Below are 26,935 nucleotides of genomic sequence, written 5' to 3' on the forward strand. Positions count from 1 at the left end.
ACGCTTTAAAATGTAGACAGCGGAACAATGTCTCAATAAGATCACAAAAGTTTATTTTACATCAATAAATTAATTCCCTTTACATTTTGAACCGAAAAAGTCACTTTAACGTTTTTCGACCAAATTCTCGTCGGGAATGTTGACTAGAACGCTTAATACATTCAACTTAGCCACCTAAGCACCACACGTACTACTTTACTGCCACGTGACACTCACTTTCTCTTACCTCTCAACGACGAATTAACCTCAATTTACCTAACTATTTTAGCAAGTAAACTAACCAACCCCAAACTCACCGGTTAATTGTATCCAGGGTCCTCCAAGTACCCGAAATGGAACGCCAATGCCATAAAACTTCATTTCTGAACGTCAAACTCATCCAATTTCTCATTTGATTTCTTCTATAATCATTTTGTCCGAATTCCGACAATAATAGTCAATGAAATTGTCACGTCAGACAAATTTTTCACTTGACATATCACCAAGTCCAATCAAGCATGTTCACAAAAAAATGTCGACCCTGACCATTCTCCTTTTAACACAGGTCGAGTCGGTTCAATCAAGTTGTATTTGGTGACATGTCAAAAAAAAAATCCACATGCAAAATTTGTCTTATGTGTCGTCCAGGTGTCCATTCCGGTGACTGTTATTGCAAGACTCCAGTTAAAATGACTATAAGAGAAATCAAATACAAAGTAAAGTTAGATGAGTTTAATGTTCAAAACTGAAGTTTTATGGCATTAGCTTTCCATTTCTGATACTTAGAAGACTATGGGTGCAATTAACCCCGAACTCGCTATCAAAATTGACTAAAAGTTCTAGTCAGCATTTTCGGAAATTCTACGTCTCCACCAGGGAGATCCAGCATTGTAAGTGTGTTTTCCATCGTCCCATGAAATTTGACAGGCCTGAAGACCAATAGCAATAAGTGGTTCCTTTCCATGCTTTAAAACCCAGTCAGCAATAGCACTTGATTCATCATCATCTTCATCGTTGAATTGTTTTTCGTATTTTCCAAATGGTTTAATTCCATGTTCTTCAATCCATTCAGCAATATCTTCATCTTTATCATTGAATTGTTTTTTGTGTTTGCCAAATGGGTTAATTCCAGGATTTTCAATTTCTGCAATTGCAGCAGGCATATACATGGAATCACCCACTAATGGTGCACCACAGGCAGCAAACTGAGCTCGAATCTGCAGCACGTTAATTGGTTAGTAGCCTATTTTGCACGGAAACCGAAACAGAATATGGATAAGGTATCAAAACAGCTTCAAGGTTTCTGGGGAAGCGCCAATGTAGCCCAACCTAGAAAATAGCACAATTTTAGCCTCAACGTTTGTTAAATGGTGCAATCATAGTCCTAGGTAAAGGAACTTAGGACTAAATTGGTACCATTTTACAAACGTTTGAGGAGTCAAATTCCGTTACCCAAAGCTATAATTGCACCATTTCATAAACGTTGAGGCTAAAATAGTGTAATTTTGTATGTTGGGGGCTATTTTAGTACCTTATCCCTTACTTTTAGATAGTCTTCAAAGCACAGTTGTTAGAATCGAACTAGTCGATTCCATATGATTTCGAGTCGTATTTATGGTATGACTTGAAATCATACCTGAATCGGACATGAATCACATGAATTGGTGGTGAATCGGCCGAGTCCACCGATTCATGTTAACAGGAGACTCTACGAATTCTATTTCCAAAATCGGAAAACAGAGCATTAACTTGAAGAGGCATCAAGTCTCAACAATCAACATATATTGCCATCATCAAATATCAAAAAGGCACATAGATTTGAATTTTAACTTGGCTTGGTTGATAACTTGATATAACTTCTATTTTGACAATAAAATTGCATTTTTAGACTAATATTTAAAGTTAAACATGGTTAATATTTTATTTTTTATAATATTTGGAATTTGATCCGAATCTTATGATTCAGTTCGAATCACAAAATGACGTCATGAGTTGAATCTCGATTTAATAATTATGCTCTACTCTACTCAGAAATTGCACAAAACTGTGAAAAACACCTTACGCCTTTCTTTCTAGCAAAGGCTGCTGATTTTCATACACAAAACTTATCCTACAACACTACTTTTTACATTATCTACGGGTAAATTTCAACTATGGTGTACAACCTTTGCCCTATTTCACACTTTGGTGTACAACCTTCAATTTGTCTCACTAATATATACGAACTTAGGGATGCCCTCCCACTATGATGTACAGCCGGTGAAAATGACCGGTCAAACCTGCCCTGTCACGTTTTTCAACTCATTTTTTAAAAAATGTGGGACCCATCTTATATTAAATTACCATCCTATCATCTTCTTCATCACACTCTCTAAGTCTACAACTCCTCTTTCTCTTTCTAAAACCTCATATTTCATAATTCATTTCATCTCAGATTCGAAAGTATTACTGCAAATCAAGAGTTTCAACAGAAAATATGTGACATGCAAATCGGTTCAGATTGGGAAATTCAAAATCGCATGAAAAAGGAACTGCAAGCAACATACTGGATAAGTTTGGGTTGGAAAATTATCAATCTGCTGATTCATCCCTTTCCACAGCCTTCAATCCCAACAGGGTAAATAATAACAATAATTATAAGAATCAATAAAAACATAAATTTCTCAAAAAGAAGAAGGTATTTTGAGCACAGTGACCGCAAAAGTGGAACCAATTTCTGCACTTTGGCATTAGTACCTTCCTCTTTCCTAATTCTTTCATGTAATTGTTGAATTTTTTTTTTTGTAAAAGGTTTGCCTTTCTTTCATTCTTCAGAAATTCAAATGATTAAAATAAAAAATAGCCATCTAATAATTCCCAAAACCGTTCGAAGAAATCACACAGTAGAGATTGGGCGCTTAATTTCTCTACAGAAACTCTCATATTGTAGGGTTCCTTCTCTTCCCCATAAGTTGAGTGTTCATCGGTACTGTACTCATCCAACTTGAACTGTCGTTCAAATTGCAGAAACACCATTAAAATGTTAACCGTCTGGAATGGCCACGGGCAGCCGACTAGTCATCAACGCCCTTGTGAAATAGCTCAAACAAACTGAACGATGTCGCTTCAGTGAAGCAACATATTGATAATGTTCCAACCCAGTCTGAACTTATCCAATATGTTGCTTGCATTTTGCATCTCAGCCAGGTAATTCAATTATGTGTTTTTAGGCGTTTTTGCCAAATTTTAGAGAGAGAAAGGGAAAGGGAGAGGGAGAGGGTATAAAAGTAATTATATTAGGTGGTCAAACTTTGACTTTTTTGACCGGTCAAACGGCTGATGTGGCGTGTTGACTTTCGTGTTGACCGGTCATTTTCACCGGCTGTACACCATAGTGGGAGGTCACCTCTAAGTTCGTATATATTAGTGAGACAAATTGAAGGTTGTACACCAAAGTGTGAAATAGGACAAAGGTTGTACACCATAATTGAAATTTACCCCATTATCTACTAACATTTATTATACAATCTTTAAGGAGATGACAAATAATCAGATTATCCAGCATTGTGCAATGAGGAGAATAGTAAATCAACACCACATCCTACCGGTAACTGGCTTCGCGGGCCCATTTCGGTCCACACATGGCTGAGCTCCTGGTGCGGTGGCCTATCGTCAACTAACGAACTAGAATGAAGCAAGATTGGCTGAAAGAACAATAAATATAATTGATTAAGATTGAGAAACTTACTTTTTAATCCGTACCATCCAAGATTTGGGTACTGATACTGTTTTTAATAGTAAGACCGAGTAGAATGACAACCGAGCATGGCTTTTGTTCCAACTTCAAAAAAATTAGCTTCAACCAAGCTTTCCCATCCACTATTAAGAAATTTGCCACTGGACCAGTAGGTTTGATAACACATGCGAAATGATTTGTCATCGTCAAGATCATTTAAAAAGATTATAAGAACTTTTGACGCATCACCCCTGGGTATTTCTGTAGAAGTGCTTCTTCTACTGTGGCATTAAAAGTCTTCTTCTACAACCACAACCTCTGTTTGAGGTCACTTGCAATGAGGACTTTTACGAGCCTCCAATTAAGCAGTAGTTGTTTTTGCGTCAATTCTTATGGGTAAATTACACCCATGGCCACTAAACTTTACCCATTTTAACATTGTGGCCACTGAACTTCAATTCTTAACGGTATGGCCATTAAACTTTATACTTTTTAACATCGGTGGCCACTCAACTTTAACCAAGTCCTCAAAATGACCGTTAACGACCTCAAAATGAAAATATTCAAGAATTAAAGTTGTTGAGAACGACATTTACCATGAAACCACATTTTTTATTTTCCAAAATCACATTTTTTTGAGCTTTATCTCTCTAAAAATTCACTCTCTCTCCTAACCAAACAACACCTAAATGACCTCAAAACGAAAATTTTCAAGAATTAAAGTTGCTTAGAATATCATTAACTCTTCGAATTTTTTATTTTCAGACCGTCAGTGGTCGTTTTGAGGCGTTGAATGGCCACCAGTGTTGAAAAGTGTAAAGTTCAGTGGTCATACGGTTAAGAATTGAAGTTCAGTGGCCATAATGTTAAATGGGTAAAGATCCCCAATTCTTATATCAGTTTTTATACCGATACGAGAATCAGCACAAAAACAACTATTGATGAATTGGAGACTCATAAAAGTCCTTGCTACAAACGACATCAAACAGAGGTTATGCTCGGAGAAGAAGACTTTTAAAGCCACAATAGAAGAAGAACATCTGCATAAATAACCAGGGGGTGATGTGTCAAAAGGTCTTACAAATTTTTTGATACGATCTTGACGATGACAAATCATTTAGCATGTGTTATCAAAAATACTGGTCGGGTGGTGAAGTTCTTAATAGTGGATGGGAAACCTTGGTTGAAGCTAAAAGTTTTGAAGTTGGAACAAAAGTCATGCTCCGTTGGCATTCTACTCATGGTCTTACCATTAAAAAACAGTAGCAGCACAGCACCCAAATCTTGGGTGATATGGATTACAAAGTAAGTTTCTCAACCTTAATCAATTATATTTATTGTTTTACTATTCTGCCCATTGCATAATGTTGGATAATCTGATTATTTGCCATCTTCTATTATAACAAATATTAGTGTTTTTTATCTCCTTAAAGATTGTCTAATAAAGGTTAGTAGATAGGATAAGTTTTGTATATGAAAAATCAGCAGCAGTTGCTAGAAGGAAAGGTGTTTACTTCTATTGTTTTTCACAGTTTTGTGTATGAACTTATGCGAGCAACTCACGAACAGAATGTTGAGCTCGAGCTCGTCCATTTTCTGCCAAGCCGAGCATGAGCAAGCCAAAGTTTGGCTCGATTACAACCCCACAATTGTTTACCTTAAGCAAATTCAAATGGTTAATAGCTAGAAAGAAAACTTTTTAGAAATAATGTTTCCTGGTATCCGTTTCCGTGATAGCCACAAAGAAAACAACTCAAACTTAAGCCGAGGAAAAAGGAAGTATGGGTTATTAACCTGATGTGTTCGGCCAGTGAGAAGATTGACCTTACACTCATAGGCATAATCTTTAGTGGGCCACCAAGAATCTGAAATAGAATATTCTTCTTCAGTTATAGCATCTGGCCAAGGGACCTTTTTGCATTCTAAGACCTCAAGCTTACACAAGGTCCATCCTTTAACAAACTCTGCATACAATCAATAACACATCTTTTAAGCTTATTTTAAACTGGAGTTGGTAATTATGTACACGGAACGAAATTTAGTAAGTTTGTATTTTATTAAATAGGTAATGAGTCATTTCTAGGGTAACATGAAATCGACATGTAACTTTTTGAGTTGAGTTAGAGTTTAACTTACTAACTTAAAAATGACAAGAGTATTTAAAATTACTATTATATCCTCATGTTTTTACATGTTGCCTTAATAGAGGTAATAAAATTAAAAGTGACTTGCAAACGTGAGTTGAACCTCCTATATTTTATATGTCCTCCCTAATAGAGATACCTAAATTACCTGTGATCTGTTAGCACATTACACAAATCCAACATAATATTAGTTTATCCAGAGTTTATTAAATAGATTTCCTCCAAGTTGGCCTTCAAAGCATATTTCCCCCAAGTTGGCCTTAAAAGAATGTTGGCCCCCAAACTTTGAAAAGACTGATTAACTTTTTAAAATTGCGCTAAGTCGCATGATTAACCCCCTAAGTTCTAGGTGGCAAAGCAAAGTGGAGATTTTTAGACAAGTTGAAGGGCGTATAAGTTTAAGCAAATTCACGAGGTTAATAAGTCACTTCAAGCAGATTCAAGAAGTCAATAGGTTACTTTACCCTTTGTGATAAGGAAAGGGCTGCTAATGTGTTGGATCAACCCAGTAGGCCCAAGGAATGGAAAGTTTACACTAGAAAGAAGAAAGGGGGCCCACAAGTAAGTTAGTTACGGGAAATGCATAGCTGGCTAGTTTGTTAGGGAAAAGGGAATATATGTAAAGGGGAATGGGTACGGTGGAGGCAGGTATTGTTTAGCTAATTCTCTTGTTTGGCTGCTGTTAGCAGAGGATCTGCCTTATTGGTAGATTGGGAATTGGGTTCTTGCAATTCGATTATCTTGTTTGTTATTTCTTCCTTTTATTAAGTAAACATCAGTGGATTCCACTGTTTCTATGGATGAATGATATTAATAGCTGAAATTGGTTTATTTGAGAAGAGTTTTGATTCATTCCCTATCAATTTGGTCCGACCTGCCGGATCTCTTGGAGATGGGGAAATCAGTAGAAGGAGCACTACAAGCAAGGATAGAGAGTCATGAAGCACAGCTGGAAACTATGGAGAACAAGATGGATACCCTCAGCAGTTCGGTATCATCCATCCAACACACGGTGACGGTTGTACATCAACGGAATGTAGAACGTGATGAGAAACTTGATGTTATACAAACTGACCTGGGAGAACTGCGTGAACTACTCACGGGATTGATGAAGCAACTCGGTAAACGACCTATGGGAGAGACTGCGTTTGACTTCAAAGAGGCCAGTAAAAATGATACAGTTCATCATCAACATCAGTCCGTTGAGAATCAAGGAAGAAACCAGAACCAGGGGCACCACCAACACACAGGGTCGCCTGAGATGCGATTCACGATGCGGCCAAACCATTTCACCGACTCAACTTTCGCCTTGCAGAAGGTTAAGTTGCCAGTTTTTTCCGGTCATGATCCTCGCGGGTGGATTACGAAAGCAGAGCTGTATTTCAGCGTTAATGATACTCCCAACCAGCGTCAATTATCACATGCTCAGATGTGTATGGAGGGACCAGCAATACATTGGTTTTCCATTTTGATGGATTCTTGTCCGCGAATTCAGTGGGACCAGTTTAAGGTCGAACTTATGAGCCGCTTTAGTGGCGTGGTCTTGTACAATGCCCAGGAAGAATTGGCAGCGCTACGACAAACGGGTTCTATTACAGAATACATAGATGCATTTGAATTAATTGCATCACAAATGCGAGCTCACCCATCTGAAGATTTTCTGGGTTTATTTATCAATGGGTTACGTAAGGAGGTGAAGGGCTGGGTTCGAATCATGAGACCATCAACTAGGGTTGAGGCCATGAGGGTGGCTAGAGATGTGGAGTCCTCCAATTTAGCACCCGTGTCGACGGCGACTATTCCTTATAAGGGAACAATGAATTCAAGCAGAGACGGTTACAGGGGATCTCACAGCCACGTGACAATGGTTACAAGGATAGAAGAGACAAAGGCAACGGGTCAGATCCGAAATTAAATGGAGGATCCGAATCCTTGAAATATCCAGTGGGAGGATCCGAATCTTTGAAATACCCAGAACGCAAAAATAACGATAGGTATCGTAATGACCGCCATATTGGAATGAGGGAAATGGAGGAGCGCAGGCGGCGGGGTTTATGTTTCAAGTGTGGGCTTAAATATAGCCCTCAACATCGATGCACAGAGGGTAGTTTTCGATTGATTGTTGTTGATGATGAAGCGTCGGACGATGGGGAACCAGACCAATTTGTCGATGCTAAGGAATCCGAGGTTGAAGAAGGTGAATGTCATCTATCGGAATTCAATGGAATTTCTGGGGGTCCAGATTCTGCTATGCACACTATCAAACTGAGGGGCGAGTTACACGGGATACCGATTTTATTGATGGTTGATTCAGGTGCTTCGCATAACTTCGTCTCTACCAGGTTAGTGCGTATTTTGGGTTTGGCTTGTGTTCCAATTGCCCCCATTAGCATTCAATTAGGCGATGGACACCGAATATTGGTCACAAAAAAATGTCGGCAGTTACAATTGAAATTGGGAGCCATGGATTGCGACCTTGATGCATTAGTGTTTGATTTGGGTACCCTTGATATGGTTTTGGGCATGGCTTGGCTTCGAACTTTGGGAGTGGTAACCCATGATTGGGATTCCAAATGGATGAAATTTATTTACAAAGGGCAGTCAGTTCAGTTACAAGGGATGGGAGATCAGTCCCTGGCAGCCGACTCTCTCCATATGTGGTTGAAAGGGAAACATGGGCAGTTGTGTCAAGTTGAGACCAGTTCTGTCCCTACCCTAACTGATAAACAACAACAGAGGATGGGTTCTTTGCTTCAACAGTTTTCCGTGGTGTTTCAGGACCCTCAAGGTCTTCCACCCAAAAGATCCCATGACCATGCGATTAATCTACTGCAGGGAGCCGGTCCAGTAAGTGTTCGTCCCTATCGTTATGCCTATGCGCAGAAAACTGAAATTGAGAAGCAGGTGGCAGAGATGTTAGGACAGGGTATTATACGGGTCAGTCAAAGTGCATATTCGAGCCCAGTACTTCTAGTCAAGAAGAAGGATGCTTCCTGGAGGTTATGTATCGACTATCGGGAGCTAAATAAGGTTACTGTCCCTGACAAATATCCCATTCCTGTAGTTGAGGAATTATTAGATGAATTGTCTGGATCTAAATATTTTTCTAAGATCGATTTAAAGTCGGGATACTACCAAATTCGAATGAAGGAAGGGGATGAGGCAAAAACGGCTTTCCGGACTCATGATGGCCATTACGAGTTCTTGGTCATGCCCTTTGGGCTAACCAATGCTCCGTCTACATTTCAGAGTGTCATGAATGAGATTTTCAGACCTTGGCTCCGCAAGTTTGTCTTGGTATTCTTTGACGATATCCTTATCTATAGCCCTACTTGGGATACTCACCTCCAACAAGTTGCAATGGTGCTACAAGTCTTAGAACATCATGGTTTTAAAGCGAATAGAAAGAAATGTTCTTTTGGTCAGCGTGAGGTTGATTATTTGGGTCATGTGGTTTCAGAATCGGGGGTAGCTATGGACCCGCATAAGGTGAGTGCTGTTCAACAATGGCCAATTCCGAAGAATGCGAAAGGCGTTCGAGGATTTTTGGGGTTAACGGGTTATTACCGTAAGTTTATTAAAGACTATGGGAAGCTAGCAAGACCGCTCACGGAGTTGACCAAGACGAACAATTTCGGTTGGAATGAGCATACCCAACAGGCGTTTGATACACTGAAAGCCAAGTTAAGTTCAGCCCCAGTTTTAGTCCTTCCCAATTTTACCAAACCATTCGCTATCGAATGTGATGCTTCCGGTTCTGGCATAGGGGCTGTCCTAATGCAAGATAAACAACCAGTAGCCTATTTCAGCAAGGCCCTCTCCGAGCGTACCCTTGCTAAATCAACTTATGAGAGAATTAATGGCACTAGTCCTTGCAATTCAGCATTGGCGGCCATATCTCCTGGGCCAGCGCTTCATGGTTTATACAGACCACAAGAGTCTTCGCCACTTGTTAATGCAACGGGTCACTACGGCTGATCAACAAAATTGGTTAGCCAAGCTGATGGGCTACCAATTTGACATTCAATATAAACCAGGCCACACAAATGGAGCTGCTGATTCGCTATCCAGACAACAGGAGGGGGGCGAGTTGACAGTTTTACTTTCTACGCCTCAGTGGCCGGACGGGAAGAAATTATTAGAAGAAAGTCAACAGGACCACCATTTGCAGGCCATTGTCTCAGCTCTCCAACATGATCCCGAATCTAAACCCGGTTATCAAGAAAAAAATGGTGTTTTATACCATAAAGGCAGGTTGGTAATTTCTTCTTCCTCCCGTTGGATTCCTGTGTTACTGCGCGAATTTCACAGCTCCCCCACCGGTGGCCACTCCGGTTTTTATAGAACTTACAGACGGTTGGCTGCTAACATTTTCTGGGTTGGGATGGTTAAGGCTGTTAAACAGTTTGTGCAGCAATGTGATACATGTCAGAGGTATAAGTCGTCCACATTGGCCCCTGGCGGGTTGTTGCAACCTCTGTCAATTCCAGATATAGTTTGGGATGAGATCTCCATGGATTTCATCACCGGCTTACCTAAATCTCGGGGCTTCGAAGCCGTTATGGTCGTCGTGGATCGTCTGTCTAAATACAGCCATTTTGTGGCACTCAAGCATCCTTACACTGCCCGTACAATTGCTGAAATCTTTGTTAAAGAAATCGTGCGTCTGCATGGGATCCCTCGTTCGATTGTGAGTGATCGTGATCCATTGTTCATTAGCAAATTCTGGCAGGAGCCTTTAAACTGCAGGGTACTCATTTAAAATTCAGTTCGGCCTACCATCCCGAGTCTGATGGTCAAACGGAAGTCATAAATCGCTGTCTCGAATCCTATTTGCGTTGCTTCGCTGCGGAACAACCAAAAACATGGTTCCATTGGTTGGCATGGGCAGAATATTGGTATAACACCACCTATCATATTTCGACGGGTACCACCCCTTTTGAGGCTGTTTATGGTCGGAAACCACCTGTTATTTCTCAGTTTATCCCGGGGGAGATCCATGTGGAAGCTGTGGCACGAGAGTTACAGGACAGGGATGAAGCCATTCGTCAACTCAAACGACACCTATGGCATTCTCAACAACAAATGAAGCGGTCAGCCGACCACCATCGTCGCAATGTGGTCTTTGAGGTGGGGGAATGGGTGTTCTTGAAACTGCGGCCCCATCGTCAACAATCTGTTGTACGCCAGATTTGTCCCAAGTTGGCCCCTCGATTTTACGGACCATACCAGATTGTTGCTCGGATTGGCAATGTTGCATATAAGTTGCTGTTACCAGATACTAGTAAGATTCATCCGGTGTTCCATGTTTCCCTGTTGAAACGTGCTATTGGACAGCATTCCACCACCACACCTCTGCCTCCTGAATTAGAAATTGACACGTCTGATACCATGGTTCCAGCAGCGGTTTTAGCCAAACGCGTGGTTCAGAAACACGGGGACACCATCTCCCAATGGCTTATTCAGTGGCAAGGCCAGCCGACGGACAACGCGACTTGGGAGGATGCATTTACTATGCAAGCCGAATTTCCTACTATTAGTCTTGTGGACAAGCCTCTTTTTGAAGATGGTGGTATTGATAAGGAAAGGGCTGCTAATGTGTTGGATCAACCCAGTAGGCCCAAGGAATGGAAAGTTTACACTAGAAAGAAGAAAGGGGGCCCACAAGTAAGTTAGTTACGGGAAATGCATAGCTGGCTAGTTTGTTAGGGAAAAGGGAATATATGTAAAGGGGAATGGGTACGGTGGAGGCAGGTATTGTTTAGCTAATTCTCTTGTTTGGCTGCTGTTAGCAGAGGATCTGCCTTATTGGTAGATTGGGAATTGGGTTCTTGCAATTCGATTATCTTGTTTGTTATTTCTTCCTTTTATTAAGTAAACATCAGTGGATTCCACTGTTTCTATGGATGAATGATATTAATAGCTGAAATTGGTTTATTTGAGAAGAGTTTTGATTCATTCCCTATCACTTTGTTTGAGAGTTGGGAGGTTAATGGAAGTGAGAGTTAGAAGAGACAATGGAAGGGAAAGGAAAGGGAACTGATGGAAATAAGGTTAAAAAGTTAACCTTTGTTTTCGAGTTTATAGATGTAAAGGCAGGTGGGAGTTTCAACAACAACAACAAAGCCTTAGTCCCGAAATGATTCGGAGTCGGCTAACATGAACTGTCATACGAAACCGTGAAATCAAATCGTGTCAGCGACATAAATTCTCTCTCTCCACTCCGTCCTATCCACTACTATATTTTCCCCAATCCCCAATAAACTCATATCACTCTCTCTCAATCACCTTCTTCCAAGTTTGCTTAGGCAGGTGGGAGTTTATGGACAAAAATTTATAAAGAAGCTTACATTACTCCCATTAACACCCAATTTGGAAGTTAAAGTTTAGAGGATAACACGAGTAAAAAGTTAACTCCCATTAACCTTCATTTACTCTCCAAACAAAACTCTTAAACAAGGTTGATCTAATAGTTTACATTCCATTACTACTCCCAAAAAAGGGCTTGAGCAGGTTTAGGGGGACAATAAATCGCTTTAAGCAAGTCCAAGGAGGATTGGGCAGCTAATGAGAAATAGATGTATTAAGCTAATTTTGTATGATGAATGTAATGGTGGGTGCAGATAATTACCTTCTGAAACAAGTCTTGGAGCAACATTAACCGGACGCATGTAATGTGTAATAACTCCAATCGGAAGAGGAGATGCAGAAAGAGCAAGATAAAGCTTCTGCACTGTTTTCTCCTGTTCTTCACAAAAAAAATAAAACTTACAATTATGCATTAAATTGTAATAATCTTAAAATTTTGTAGTCCAATTTTAATAATGATGCATTTAATTTATTCAATTTTGAACATATTATCTAATTCTAATACTACTATCATTTTACAATTATAATAATACTAAATAATAAATTATTATCTACTCCTTTTACAGCCTTAATAATACTAAATAATAATGCTAATATTCTTTTTACAATCATGATAATGCTAAAACCTTCATTAAAAATAGTAAATTGAGTTCGGTTCAATAAAAACCAAACTACATGAAAAATACAACAAACTGAATCAACGAACTATAAATTGGTTCGGTTTTTCGGTTTTCAATTCGATTTTTCTCACCTCTAGATAGCCTCTTTACAACTAACATATTGATATGAAGATAAAGTAATCAACTTACTCGGATTTTCCCATGGAAAACTGAGCAGTAACCCTTTGACCTAGCCAGGACCACACTGAAAATGAAGAAATAGCCATGGCTAAAGCACAGGTTCAAGCTCTAAAGCAGAAAAAGCAACTAAACCAATAACTAAAAGGATAAGGTACCGAAATAGCTTCAAGGTTTTTGGGAAAGTATCAATTTAGCCCCAACGTACAGAATAGGACCATTTTAGCCTCAACATTTGTGAAATGGTGCGATTATACCCCTGGGTAACGGAATTTGAGGCGTCAAGTTCGGTTACCTAGGGCTATAATTGAGCCTAAAATGGTCCTATTCTGTACGATGGGGCTAAATTGATACTTTACCAATTGAAGCTATTTTGGTACCTTATCCCATAATTAAATAAAATAAAAATATATACCAGCCCTCTGTGCAATTATCAATCTGATGGGTAGTCTTCAATGGGGTCGTTAATCCCAAGGCACGAGTGGCAAATGTTGCACAACTTTCTTCAATATTATCTATAGTTCCTCCGACCTGAGCCCAAGTTCAAATTAAATCAATCAATTTACAGATGTGGTTATATAACTCTCTAATTAAATAATGTGAGATATCTAATACACATGGAACCATTTGGATCATGAAGCAAATATCCATGGGTGACCAAACATTGAATACAAGAATCTGATACTATGTTAAAGAATCATTTGATTCAAAAGCTTAAGCTGATAGGTAAGGCTCAAGAATAGCTTTTATTATTATGTCCGACACACCTGGCGCACTAATGCACTTGGGCTTGGGCTTGAAACATATACAACATAAGCTCATTTTGTCATGTATTGAAATTTCATTAGCAAATGAAGTTATCAGGATTTGAATTCTCAACCACTCGGTCCAAGTGTTGTTGATACCATATGAAGGAACATATGTTGCACGGAAACAGAAACGAAAACGGACACTGGAAAATGTTATTTCTAAAAAGTATATAGCCAGGAAACGGTAATGGAAACAAAAACAGATATGAAACCTGAAAACACTAATGAAGAAGAGTTCCCAAGCAACATAATAAGGAACCATTTGACACAAAAACTTGAGCTCATAGATAAGTCCCAAGAATAACTTTTACTATTTTCTTTGACACACTCACACATGCGAATACCCCTTGAGCTTGAAGGGTGTACAACCTGATCTTACTATATGTTGAGATTCCATTAGCATATGAATCAGAATTTGAACTCTCGACCACTTAATCTAAGAGGCTCCGAAAACATTTGACTTTCTTTTTGAAACCCAATGCATATCACATTTTGATACAACCATATAGTAAAAAAAAAAAAAGGATAAGGTACCAAAACAGCCTCAAGGTTTTGGGGCAGTGTCAATTTAGCCATAACGTACAAAATAGCATTATTTTAGCCTCAACGTTTGTGAAATAGCACCATTTTAGTCAAACGTTTGTAAAATAGCACCATTTTAGCCTGAACAATGTGAAGTGGTGCAATTTTAGCCTCCATGGGTTAACGGTAGGTATATTTGAGGTGTCAAGTTCCGTTACCAGACGTATAATTGCACCATTTCACAAATATTGAGGCTAAAATGTTGTTATTTTGTATGTTAGGGCTAAATTGGCATTTCTCCAAAACTTTTGAAGTTATTTTGATAACTTATCCCTCAAAAATAAGAAAGCAAGCAATGGATGAATCACATACCGATGTACCAGCAGGTTTGTCCAAAACCACAAAAGTTTTAGTAACATCTATAATTCTTGATTTCCAATCAATTTCATAGCACCTGAATGAAATTTCAAACATCAATAAGCATCACTTTTATGGAAACTAACAAAAAAAATAATGCATCCATGGTCCTCCGGATATCAGAAATGGAATGCTATTACCATTTCTTAACCTAAAACTCGTAACAATTTCAATACGATGTCACCCTTTGTCCTTTTGTCTGGATCCCACCAAATATAGTCCCCCGAGGCAAAATTTTGCAAGGTGTCTCCCACGTGTCATCTCCAGCGACTTTATTTGTTGGAACCCGGATAAAATGATAACAGGTGCAGTGAAATGATATTCAAATTGTAATGGGTTTTACTTTAAGAAATTTAGATTTATAGCAACAATAGCATTCCATTTCTAATACTTAGAGAACCAATCAGGGGTGTCATTAACCTGTAAACATCACCTTGGGAAACGTTTCGGATGAACATGAACACGCAAATACATTCCAGGTTCAAGAAACTGGTCGGCATGAGTTACCCGAAACGTTTTTTGTGCTTCTCGTTTAGTTTTCCCTTTGATGGAAGCTCTGTTCTTCAGAACTTCTGGTGCTGTAACTTCCTCAAATAAGCTAACCTGCTCAGGCGTTGCTGTTGGAGGTGGCTGTGGACACACAAGGGCATAATGTACAGCTCCAAAATGGATAAGGTCTGCAACAAACCTTCAAAGAATGAAATTTCCTATGTATCACTCCGTCTAGATTAACATTCATACAAATATTACAGAAAATCAAAGAGTAATCCATAGTTATTAAAGGCGCAAGGCGCACTGAGTAATCCATAGTTATCAAAGAGTAATCCATAGTTATTAAAGGCCCAAAGCGCAAGTTGCAAGCACAGGTCTGCGCGATAAAGAAAATATATATACAAGGGTTAAGGTACCAAAATAGCTTGGAGGTTTTTGGGGAAGTGTCAATTTAACCCCAACATACAAAATAGCACCATTTTAGCCTTAATGTTTGTGAAATTGTGCAATTATAGCCCTAGCTACTGGAATTTGGGGATAAGCTGGTACATTTCACAAATGTGCGTTGGGGCTAAATTGGCACTTTCCCTAAAACCTTGAGGCTATTTTGGTACCTTATCCCTATATACAAGGACTAATACATGCAGTCCCCCCCAAGATGTCCATAAAAGGCAATTGACCGTCTCGAAATTTGAAAACGGAGGATTAACTACTTCAACTTGTCCAAATATCCTCTTGCTTTGCCATGTAAGACTTAGGGGGTTATAATGTAACTTCAAGCAACTTCAAGGGGCTAACTGGTCATTTTCAAAATTGAAGGGGTCATTAGACGTTTCTAGACAAGATTTGACCGGCTATGGATTTATTAAGCCTATATGAAATTACAAAAACATTTATAAAATGCAACAAATAGTCAAATACTTAATCATAAATTCTAGCATGAAATAAATTCCAAAATAACTATTAACTCTTCCATAACCATGATTCATAATAATAAATTTTAAATCTAAAGACTAAAGTTCAATCAAGGCCTAAGTTAAGTAATATTATAATAACTACTTTTCTTTGAGACTAATGTCTCAATTTGCAATAATTCAAAACTCTTCAAAATGGAAGAGCGTTTTTTTGTGTTGTTCTTTGCAATGCGATATTTCTACCGTCCAAATCTTCTTTCCTTTCTTATTTACTTCTTTTTCTTCTACTCTAATATCGGCCATGCATCATATAACTAGAAAAGGGCTGAAATTAAAACATCCTTTTTTAACTTGGATCCGAAAAAACACTATGTAGCTTATAAATTTGCACCTAGACACTCCTCCAGCATCTCAGAAAAGCACACTCAGGCATGCACCTCTTGAACAGAGCCTGCCTTTCGACTTCTCAAACGACATACTAGACCATCTTTTGGTCCTGAGGTGCGCCTTTGATAACTATGCACCAATCAATAAACATCTAGAAGAGAAGGAAGGAACACTTACAGTGGAGGAAGATCTAGTGCTTGGCAGATATAATCAAGTACACGAGTTTCCTCTAAAACAACCAAGTGTTCAACTCTTGGAGGTCTATTGAATGAGGGGCAAGGAAGCAATCGATCATACTCAAAGTGACTGAAACAAAATTAGAGTTCAACATTTCAAATCCACAAGAACAACTTTGTAATAAAAATCATTCCAAAGTCTAAACAAATAAACATAACAAAACAAGTAATGTGTTATTTTTTGGTTGACACACAAACTGAATATAAATAAACAGATTAGGGGTTTATTAAATAGATTTTTGGATCAAACTTTTGAATAACCTGCTGTATTATATCTTCTAATACTTTCAAATGTATGTAGCCTGCAAATACCACATGAAAATAACACTAATCCCATTGAACTGACATGATCATGGCAGAGAATTTGTTTGGGTTAATTTTGGATTTGATTCATTTGAATCACTAACCCCATAATTGACACGAACACAGTCTATTTACACGAATTATCACTCCCTAGGAATAAGAACGAGACAGAATTGAAAACTCCATTTCTCTTAAGTTATTATAACACCAAACCACAGTGGCAAACATAAGCAGCAGCAGCACCACATTTAACCTACCACAGCAGCAAACATAAGCAGCACCACATTTAAGCTATAAATTTAGACTCATTAACTAAACACTGAGTTTTTTCATGTGTAATTTCATGTTCTAATAGCTTTTCAACTTCCATTACTCTGGATTTAACTTAAGATAGACCTCAAAAAAAAAAAAAAAACTTAAGGTAGTACTGTATGTGGAGGCTAACTACACTCCCCAATGGTAAAGTGTCAAATAGCACCATTTTAGCTTCAACATTTGTTATTATAGCCCTACTTAACAGAATTTGAAGCCCCAACATTTGGGAAATGGTACCAATTTAACCTAAATTCCATTACTCAAGCTATAATTGCACTAAAACAACGTTATTTGTAGGTTGGGACTAAATTGACCGTTATTCAAAAATTAATTTGGTAGCTTATCCCATTATTAAACAAAAGCAATCAACCAAAACAAAATATCTTAAATCAATGGAAAAGCGTTAAAAGACAATAAAGTGAAGATAAAATATGAAGTACCCGTTAACAGAAGAGGTGGAAGTGGAAGTGTAAGCAGGTTCTAGATTGGAGGTTTGACAGGCGAAATCTCTCTTATTCGACCTGAAAGAAATTGCATTCTTTCTCCGGTGCTTAGTGATGGAATAAGAAGGGAGGAATGCTAAAGTTCGGAGGAGAGAAGCTGGAGCACCGAAATTCCGGTAGCCGCCGGCTAAAATTGAAGCTAAACTTAAAGATGTCATCTATACTCCGGAATCGGATAATGAGGGGCTGGTCTGGATTGTCGAAGATATATGCAGAAGCAGAAGATAGAGGGGGTTGGGTTTAAGATGGGTTTTACAGTGACTATTTGGGCCTTTTGCCATCCAAATTAATTGGTTTAATTTCAGTACTTCGATCCATGAATTAATTTCATGTTGGTCCAACAACTATCATGAAATATTGTAAATTTTACTCCATCCGTTTCAAAATAAATTACGTTTTAAAAGAATTTAATAAAAATTAAAAAATATAATTAATTTATTTAATAATTTAACTAAAAACTTTATTATTTTTATATCAATTACATCCGCTAATTAATTCGATATATTCTTGATAAAAATCAATGAAGTCGTATGGATTAAATAAAAAATATCATATATTATATCTACATTGAAACAAATTGAGTAAAATTTAATTAGATAAGGTCGAGTTATGGACAGACTCCGCCCCTTCACTCAACCTTCTTACATTATCATAACTACCCTTTATTTGATATCTTGCGCTCTGCGCCACCAATAGTTTAAAGTGGGAAAAAAAAATCGATTCAAGAAACGCAATAAGCATTTTTAAAGTTAAAATGTCATCAGCAATTTGAACAGACTATTTTAGCGATTTCAAATAAATTTGATAAATTAAAACAATTTCATGCATTTTGTCAAATCGTTTGTAACTATCCTAATAAACTTAATAAATTTTAGGGTAAAGTTCAAATAAAACCCTTGTAATTTCACTAATTTTCAGATAAATAACAGTGGTTTACTTTTTGTCAAAACGATGACTGAGGTTTTCAACTTTAGCAAAATAAGGATTTTTTCAATTGATACTATTAAAATCACCCTTAACAACTTCAAAAATGACATATTTTAAGAACTACTAATATTCTAAGCAACTTTAATTCTTCAACTTTTTTATTTCGAGATTATTTAGATGATGTTTGGTAAAGAGAGAGAAAGTTAATGTTTAGAGAAAGAAAGTTCCAAAAAAGATGATTTTCTAAAATCGAAAATGTAGTTCCATAGAAAATATGACATTGAACAACTTTAATTCTTGAAAATTTTCATTTTCAGGTTGTTAAAGATAGTTTTAATAGCATTATTAAAAGTGCGAAACCTCAGTTCTCGTTTTGACAAAAAGTAAACCACAATCCTTTATCTGAAAATTAGTGAAACCACGTGAGTTTTATTTGAACTTTCCCCTAAATTTTATACAGCTTTTTGTGATTAATTTATACATTACATACTTAATTTTATCTCTAAAAAAACAATTAAGAATTGGACCCCTTCAGTTGAGGAGCCCTAAGCGATCGTCCCATATATCACCTTCAAGGCCGGCCCTGGCGTCCTTTCCTTTTCCAATTAAAACTTGTTACATGTGTTAAGAATCGAATTCAACACCCAGCTTAAACGTCTATAAAGATCAGTCAACAGCAACAACAAATAGCAACCGTATCTTCTAACTTCTAGATATCTCTCCTCCACCAGGGAGATCCAGCCTTGTAAATATGGTTTCCATCATCCCAGGAAATTTGACAGGCCTGAAGAGCAATGGCTACATTTGGTTCCTTTCCATGTTGTTCAATCCATTTAGCAATAGCTATTGATTCATCATCCTCTTCATCATTGAATTGTTTCTTGTGTTTGTTAAAAGGGTTAGTTCCAGGATTTTCTATTTCTGCAATTGCAGCCGGCATGTACATAGAATCACCCACTATTGGTGCACCACAGGCAGCAAGTTGAGCTCGAATCTACATAATACTGGTATTAGGCTATGTTGTTTTTTACTGAAATTAAGTAAACTGAACTGAATTGAATGCTAATGAACTGAACTGAATTCTACTGAAACTGAAATAATAATATAATCCTTTAAAAATAGCAATAATTAAAATAAAAAGCTCATAAAAATAAAAATGCTTCTAATAATAATAAATAATTATAATAAATAGTGATATACTACTGAACTGAATACTACTGAACTGAAATTAGTGATACTGAAATTAAGTGACAAAGAATAAAGCCTTGCTACTGATAATTGTGAGTCATACTAACATTATAGCTTCTAAACTTCATTTATCAACATAAAAATCCTTAAATTTTTTACACTACTCTAACATTAAAGTCAACAAAACTCCGTAAAAAAAGTTAACAAAATGATGACCGGTATAAGTTTAACAACATCTTTTAACGGGTTTTCGTTGATTTGGATTTTAATGTTACAGAATGTAAAATTCGAGGATTTTTATGTTAAGAAATGAAGTTTAGGAGACACTTATAGTTCAGAAACCATGAATATAATTTACTCAAAAAACTATGAGCTCAAGAATATTGGGACAGGGTAAAAGGATACTCCTTATAGTTGTCAAGCCAAGAGCAATTTTACTAAATGGTACAATTAAGGACCTAACTTCAGGAAGTTGGGCCAATTTCTGTCAACGGAACCTCTTCTCAATAATGAATCTCGTTATCTCTCTCCACATATGTGCCATGTCATCATCTATAAGTACTAGGTCAAAGATATGTATCCACACACGGCATTGTATTGTAGGGGTCCTATATTGTTCGGATTCTGGGAAAAATTTTGAAAAAAACCCAAACAAAATAAGAATCTGGACAAAATGGAACCCATAAGAATGTTTTCGTGTTATGTACATCAAATGTGCTTCTAGGTTTACTCAGCTTACATCTCGACAGAATATTTGGTTTTCGTACTTTCTTTATCCAACACGTGATAAGAATCCGAACAAGATGAAATTCATACCATGTCACGAGCGTACACATCTCTTTATGAATGATGACATGACGCACAGGTGCAGATTGGAGGAAAGGGCACCGATTTGATCCTTAATTGTACTATTTATAACAATTATGGATAAAATTATTCTTGACTGGCAACGATAAATGTATTTTTATAAGGTTGACTAACCTGATGTGTTCGACCAGTCAAAAGATTGATCTTACACTCATATGCGTAATCTTTCAAGGGCCATCCACAATCTTCAACAGAATATTTCTCTTTAGTAACAGCATCAGGCCAAGGAACCTTTTTGCATTCCAAGACCTCAAGTTGGCATAAGTACCACCCTTTTCTAAACTCTGCATAACATATTTTGGAAAACAGTTTGTTTGAGAAATTGCCCAAACAGAAAGTAGTTGCACTACCTTCAATTTTAGTAACCATTATAATCCATTTATGTCATTCAGATATGATAAATGGAACTATAAAAGTTTGAAGCAACAACAAAGGCTTATACATCAGACTCCCCTGTAATTGTCCAGTTTATCCAATTTACCGATTCGGTCCCTGAATTTCGGAGATGTCTTATCAACTTGCTTAAAATGTCTAGTTGGTTTACACTATCTTCAATTAATACGTGTATCACTTTAAGCAAGTTCAGGAGCAAATACGTTATTATAACAATTTACGGGGCCAACGTGTCAGTTTAAGCAAGTTTATGACATTAATAATAATAAGACATCTCCAAATTTCTGGGCGCCAATCGGATAAGCTGGACAAGTACAGAGGGCTTCTGATGTATTAAGCCCAATAATGAATTATCAATATGAAGGAAAGTTAAAAGCTATTTGATAAGAGATGAGGTACAAAATACTCTTTATTGTTGCTAGTCATGAGTAATTATACTCCTAACGGTATAAATGGTACACTTATAGTCTAACGTTGATAAGTTGGGGCAATTTTAAACATTATTAATGAAACCTTCTTCTCAGGTATGAATCTTATTATCTTCACTGCACGTGACCTAACATCCTTAGTTTCTGAATTAACTGATGTGCAACTAGTGCAGAACATGTGACCAAACATTTAAGTTTTTTTAACGAAGACTAAAATTGGTTCAGCTTGTCATTTGTCAACGTTAGGCCCTCAATTGTATCATTTATGACGTTACAAGTAAATTGATCTTGGCAGGCAACAATTGAGATATAAACACTTTGACAAAGTCCAAAGTAATTTTGCATGGTCAATCATTGCTTAATATAAATTACTTTTTTACCTTCTGAAACAAGTTTTGGAGCAATACTAACAGGACGCATGTAATGTGTAACAACTCCAATTGGCACAGGGGATGCAGATAGAGCAAGATAAAGCTTCATCACTTCTTTCTCCTTATGAAAAATAAACATAACTTTCAGGTCATGAGATTAACGTGACGTGGGTTAATTATACCTATGGTCCTCTAACTATCAAGATAGAACAGAATTGTCATTAACCCTTTAATTCTTAACAAGAAACCCCTCGATGTTTAACTTTTTACGCCTTTTGTTGTCTTTTTAACTGGAAATCAGCAAACCTATTTGCCGTAGGTTCCACATCAACCATTTCTAACCACGTGAAAAATATTAAAAAAAAAACAACAATTTTCTTTTTCTTAGCTTCCCTAAATCTTAATGTGAAGAGTAGTGAATTTATATTCACGTGGCATCTCCGGTAAATGGATTTACTGGTTTGCGGTCAAAAGGATAACAGAAGAAACAAAAGCCAAACGACAAGGGGTTTCTTGTTAAGAATTAGAGAGTTATGGGAATTTTGTACTATTTTTGATAGTTCAAGGACCATAAATGTAATTAACCCGATAAACTTAAATGCATTAGCATGTCCTCCTTAAAGGTAAAACTTACTAGATCAAATATAAGAATAATAATGTAAAGTACAATCAATTTACTCTGATTTTTTTCTGGAAATCTGAACAAAACTCCTTGGTCCTAGCCAACACAACACTGCAAATGAAGTAAAGGCCATGTTTGGCTGATTTCCAGTCAAAAGGACAACAAAAGAAATAAAAGTCAAACGGTAAGGGTTTTCTCGTTAAGAAGTAAAGTGTTGTGACAATTTTGTTCTATTTTTAGTAGTTAAAGGACCATAAATGTAATTAACTCCAAATGTCATGAAAATTTTATACCAGCCCTCAGTGCAATTATCAATCTGATGGGTAGTCTTTAATGGGGTTGCTAATGCCAAGGCACGAGTTGAAAAGTTCACACAAGTTTCTTCAATGTTATTTGTAGTTCCGCCTACCTGATTGAAAGTTCAAAGCACTGAATTAATTAGTATCACAAAGCACAATTAAGGGTCAATCACAGATAAATTAGTGGATGAATCACATACTGATGTACCAGCAGGTTTGTCCAAAACAACATACGATTCAGTCACAGCAATAATTCTTGATTTCCAATCAATCTCATAGCACCTGACCAATAAATTGATCAACTGTCAAGTGATAAACATTAGGGGTGGCAATTCGTGTAAGTGAGTCGTGTTCGTGTTGTGTCAATTATCGGGTTAATGTCAAATGAAGCCATGATTTTACCTTGGAAAGCGTCTTGGATGCACATAAACACGCAAATACATTCCAGGCTCAAGAAACTGATCGGCATGAGTTACCCGGAACGTTTTTTGTGCATTTTGTAATGTTTTACCTTTGAGGGAAGCTCTCTTCTTGAGAATTAATGGCGATGTAAATTCCTCAAATAATCTAATCTGCTCTGCAGTTGCAGTTGGGGGTGGCTTTGGGGATACCAGTGCATAATGTACAGCTCCAAAATGGATAAGGTCTGCAACAAACCTTCACAGAATGAAATTTACTATCTATCACTCTATCATATCCTCATTGATAATGGACAAATTGCATTGACGGTTACTGAAGTTCGGAATCAATTTCACAAAGGTTACTGAATTTCGTTTTCTTTCAATAAAATCATTGAACTTTACTTCACATTTAATTTCAAAAAGTCATTCTGGCCAATATGTAAATAAGAACTAACCGCAATATTAACATGACACATAAGATAATTGTCGAAGCACCGCGCCGGACAAGGGGACAGGGGCTCATAGAGGGTCCATTGACCCCTGACTCAAGGGGAAAATAGAAAAATAAATAAAAATTACCAATGGCAAGTCTGTCACTGAATATATAACTCGTTGGTAATTTATATTCAGAATTTGTAAGAAAATTGGCATCACCGACAGAATCTGTGACAGAAATGTATGTCCTAGTTCTAATGCTTAGTCTCGAAAATATCTGTAAATTTTTATGTGGCTTAGGATCATGTGACACGTGGCACACACATGGCTACCACGTTACTGCCACAACAACCATAAATATCAAACATGTTCACCATGACGCTTAATTGGCATATAGACAATTGTCTACCGTGTCACGTCAACATTCCACTGAGTTTTTTTTACAAATTAACTTAAATGGCTTTATTTAAATCAAATGTGAAGTTTGATGAGTGAGTTATATAGCTCATTTCCATCCATTGAGATACTTTTTGGAATGAGTTGGACTTTTATTTACATGATATTAGAGTCGTGTATGAAATTCCGGGCCTCGTTGATATATGTATTTTGGTGAGTTAAGCATTTATTTACAAAATTTCAGTAATTTTATTAACGGAGACTGTTGATGGAATTTACTAGATTAGTACGGATAAGGTACCAAAATAACCTCAAAATTTCTGGGGAAGAGCCAATTTAACAAGCACTTATAAAACAGCAAAATTTTAGTCTCAACATTGATCAAATGGCACAATTATGGCACAAATTTGTAATTCTGGAAGATGCAAGTGATATTGGAAATGAAATAGGTAGCATCTCGGGGTAGGGAGTGATTAACGACACAGTGATCTAATGTGTCAATCTATGTTCGTGAAATTTACTCTATTGTTAATTTCAGAACTCCTGTGTCAGTCAGGCAATTTATCAAACAGTTAGAAGGCAGGAAAGCAACACTTACAGAGGAGGAAGTTCCAGAACTTTGGAGATATAATCAATAACAGGTCCTTCCTCTAAAACAATCAAATGTTCAACTCTCGGTGGTCTATTCTTGTATGGCGGACATGGAAGCAAGCGATCATAGTCAGAGAACCTGAACGCAAAATTAAATCTCAAGATTAATTAAAACTCTGTAACAAGGAAATGAAAACGCCTTTAATCAAAGAACAGCAGTAATCAAAATTGAAAGTAGAAATTACCTAGAAGAAGAAGAGGTAGATATGAAAGCAGCTTCAGGATTGGAGAATTGAAAGCGAAAAGTTGTGGTGTTTGAAATCAAAGAAAGCGAAGGTAAAGTATTCTTGCTGTGGTGATTATACAAGGAATAAGAATGGAGAGATGCTAAAGTGCACAGGGGGGCAACCGGAGCACCAAAACTCCGGCAGCCACCGGCTAAAGACGTCATCCTTACTTCATTAATTGGATTATATGGCTGGGTTGGTATTGGGAATTTGGGATAGACGACGATATATGGATTGTGGAATGATTGGCTCGTACGAGGATCGAAAAAGTGTTACACTTTTTTTTTTTTTAAGTAAAATAGGGAAAATGCCTCCAACCAGTGCCCTCATCCCAACTAGGCTGGCACTTCCAAACTCAGAGTAGATAAAACCCGAATAAAAAAAGGGACGGCTTGGTGCATTACGCGTCCCCACTAACATACCAGACATCAGCTTCCAGGCAAAGAGCTTGATCTTAGGTGGTAATTCCTCTCTCCAGAGGGCTTTCCAACCTTCAACATCTCCTTGGTTATTACGATTCACGGCCTGCAAATTATAGCCCGATTTTGACGAATACAGCCCATCTCTCGTGTAATGCCAGATCAATCTATCTGCTTTTTATGAGTAAGGAATAACCATTAAACCAATATTCTTTGCCACCTCTTCATTGAAATAGTTCCTCAGCTTCCCACGATCCCATATCCTTGACCCATCCACAAACAATTCCTCCACTTTTACTTCTCTATCTGTACTGTTGTTAAAGGGGTCAGGCAAAAGTCTGTCCTGATTCCAGACCCATGTATCCTCGTGTGCCATTACCTGATCACCCCTTCCAATACTCCAACGCAGGCCTGCTTTCAACAAATTAATAGAGCTCCAAATACTTCTCCAAATAAAACTAGGATTATTGCCTAATTTGAATTTAAGGAAAGTCCTTCCAGGGTAGTATTTAGCTTTGAACATTCGACTCACCAAAGTATTAGGCTCATCAATTAACTTCCAACCTTGCTTCCCTAGTAATGCTACATTGAAATCTCTAAGATCACGGAAGCCCAAGCCACCTGTACTCTTCTTACCACACATACGTTTCCATTCTAGCCAGTGAATCCGCTTACTCCCATCTCCCTTCGTACCCCACCAAAACGAGTTCATCATCCTATGTAGCTCTTCACAAGTAGATTTAGGGAGTAGGAACGTACTCATACAAAAAGTTGGAAGGGCCTAAGCTACAGATTTCAGGAGAACCTCCTTGCCTGCGGCAGACAGGAAACGGAAGGTCCAATTACTGAGGCATTTTGACAGTCTCTCCTTCAAAAAACCAAAAATGGACTTCTTCGACCTACCAATCAGAGAAGGCAGGACAAGATACCTCCTAGTATCCAAGGGAGTCTGGACCTGAAGGGTATTACAGATAGTCGTGCTTACTTCTCTCTTCACATTCGAACTAAAGAAAATTCCAGATTTGCTCAGGTTTACTGCCTGACCGGATACTTTCTCATAATTAGTTAGGAGGTCTTTAATTTGAAGCCCCTCTTCCGCTGAGGCATCAAAGAACAGGAAACTGTCATCAGCAAAGAAGAGATATGTTATACTGGGTGCCTCATTGCAAATACGACAACCCCTTATCCGGCCCTCCAATTCCGCATTTTGGATCATCTGAGAAAGGACCTCAACGCATAATAAGAACAGATACGGGGATAGAGGATCCCCTTGCCTGAGTCCTCTTCCAGGCTTGATAGGACCAATCAGATCAGAGTTTACCGCAACAGAGTAGGAGACAGTGCAAATACAGAGCATAATCCAACTAACCCATTTGTCACAAAAGCCCATCCTTTCCACTACTTCCTTC

At 37.6% G+C, this 26,935-nt stretch overlaps 2 protein-coding genes across 2 annotated transcripts; both read right to left on the bottom strand.

The window, feature by feature from the left end:
• Window positions 1-13: 13 nt before the first annotated feature.
• Window positions 14-18,098, bottom strand: LOC136232170 (RNA pseudouridine synthase 6, chloroplastic-like). The gene is made up of 9 exons (XM_066021210.1): window positions 17,840-18,098; window positions 16,723-16,851; window positions 15,186-15,440; window positions 14,708-14,789; window positions 13,420-13,535; window positions 13,017-13,071; window positions 12,470-12,581; window positions 5,489-5,658; window positions 14-1,196 (listed from the first exon to the last, which is right to left on the bottom strand). Exons 1-9 carry the CDS (start codon window positions 18,058-18,060, stop codon window positions 819-821), a joined length of 1,518 nt encoding a protein of 505 aa, XP_065877282.1. The 5' UTR covers window positions 18,061-18,098; the 3' UTR covers window positions 14-818.
• A 1,140-nt stretch (window positions 18,099-19,238) lies between these two features.
• LOC136232883 (RNA pseudouridine synthase 6, chloroplastic-like) lies at window positions 19,239-25,359 on the bottom strand. Its single transcript, XM_066022342.1, has 9 exons — window positions 25,066-25,359; window positions 24,828-24,959; window positions 23,400-23,654; window positions 23,198-23,279; window positions 22,992-23,107; window positions 22,755-22,809; window positions 22,086-22,197; window positions 20,999-21,168; window positions 19,239-19,823 (listed from the first exon to the last, which is right to left on the bottom strand). Exons 1-9 carry the CDS (start codon window positions 25,269-25,271, stop codon window positions 19,539-19,541), a joined length of 1,413 nt encoding a protein of 470 aa, XP_065878414.1. The 5' UTR covers window positions 25,272-25,359; the 3' UTR covers window positions 19,239-19,538.
• Window positions 25,360-26,935: the final 1,576 nt, after the last annotated feature.

Source organism: Euphorbia lathyris, chromosome 6 (genome assembly GCF_963576675.1).
Source record: "Euphorbia lathyris chromosome 6, ddEupLath1.1, whole genome shotgun sequence".
In the NCBI taxonomy this organism is placed as follows: Eukaryota; Viridiplantae; Streptophyta; class Magnoliopsida; order Malpighiales; family Euphorbiaceae; genus Euphorbia; species Euphorbia lathyris.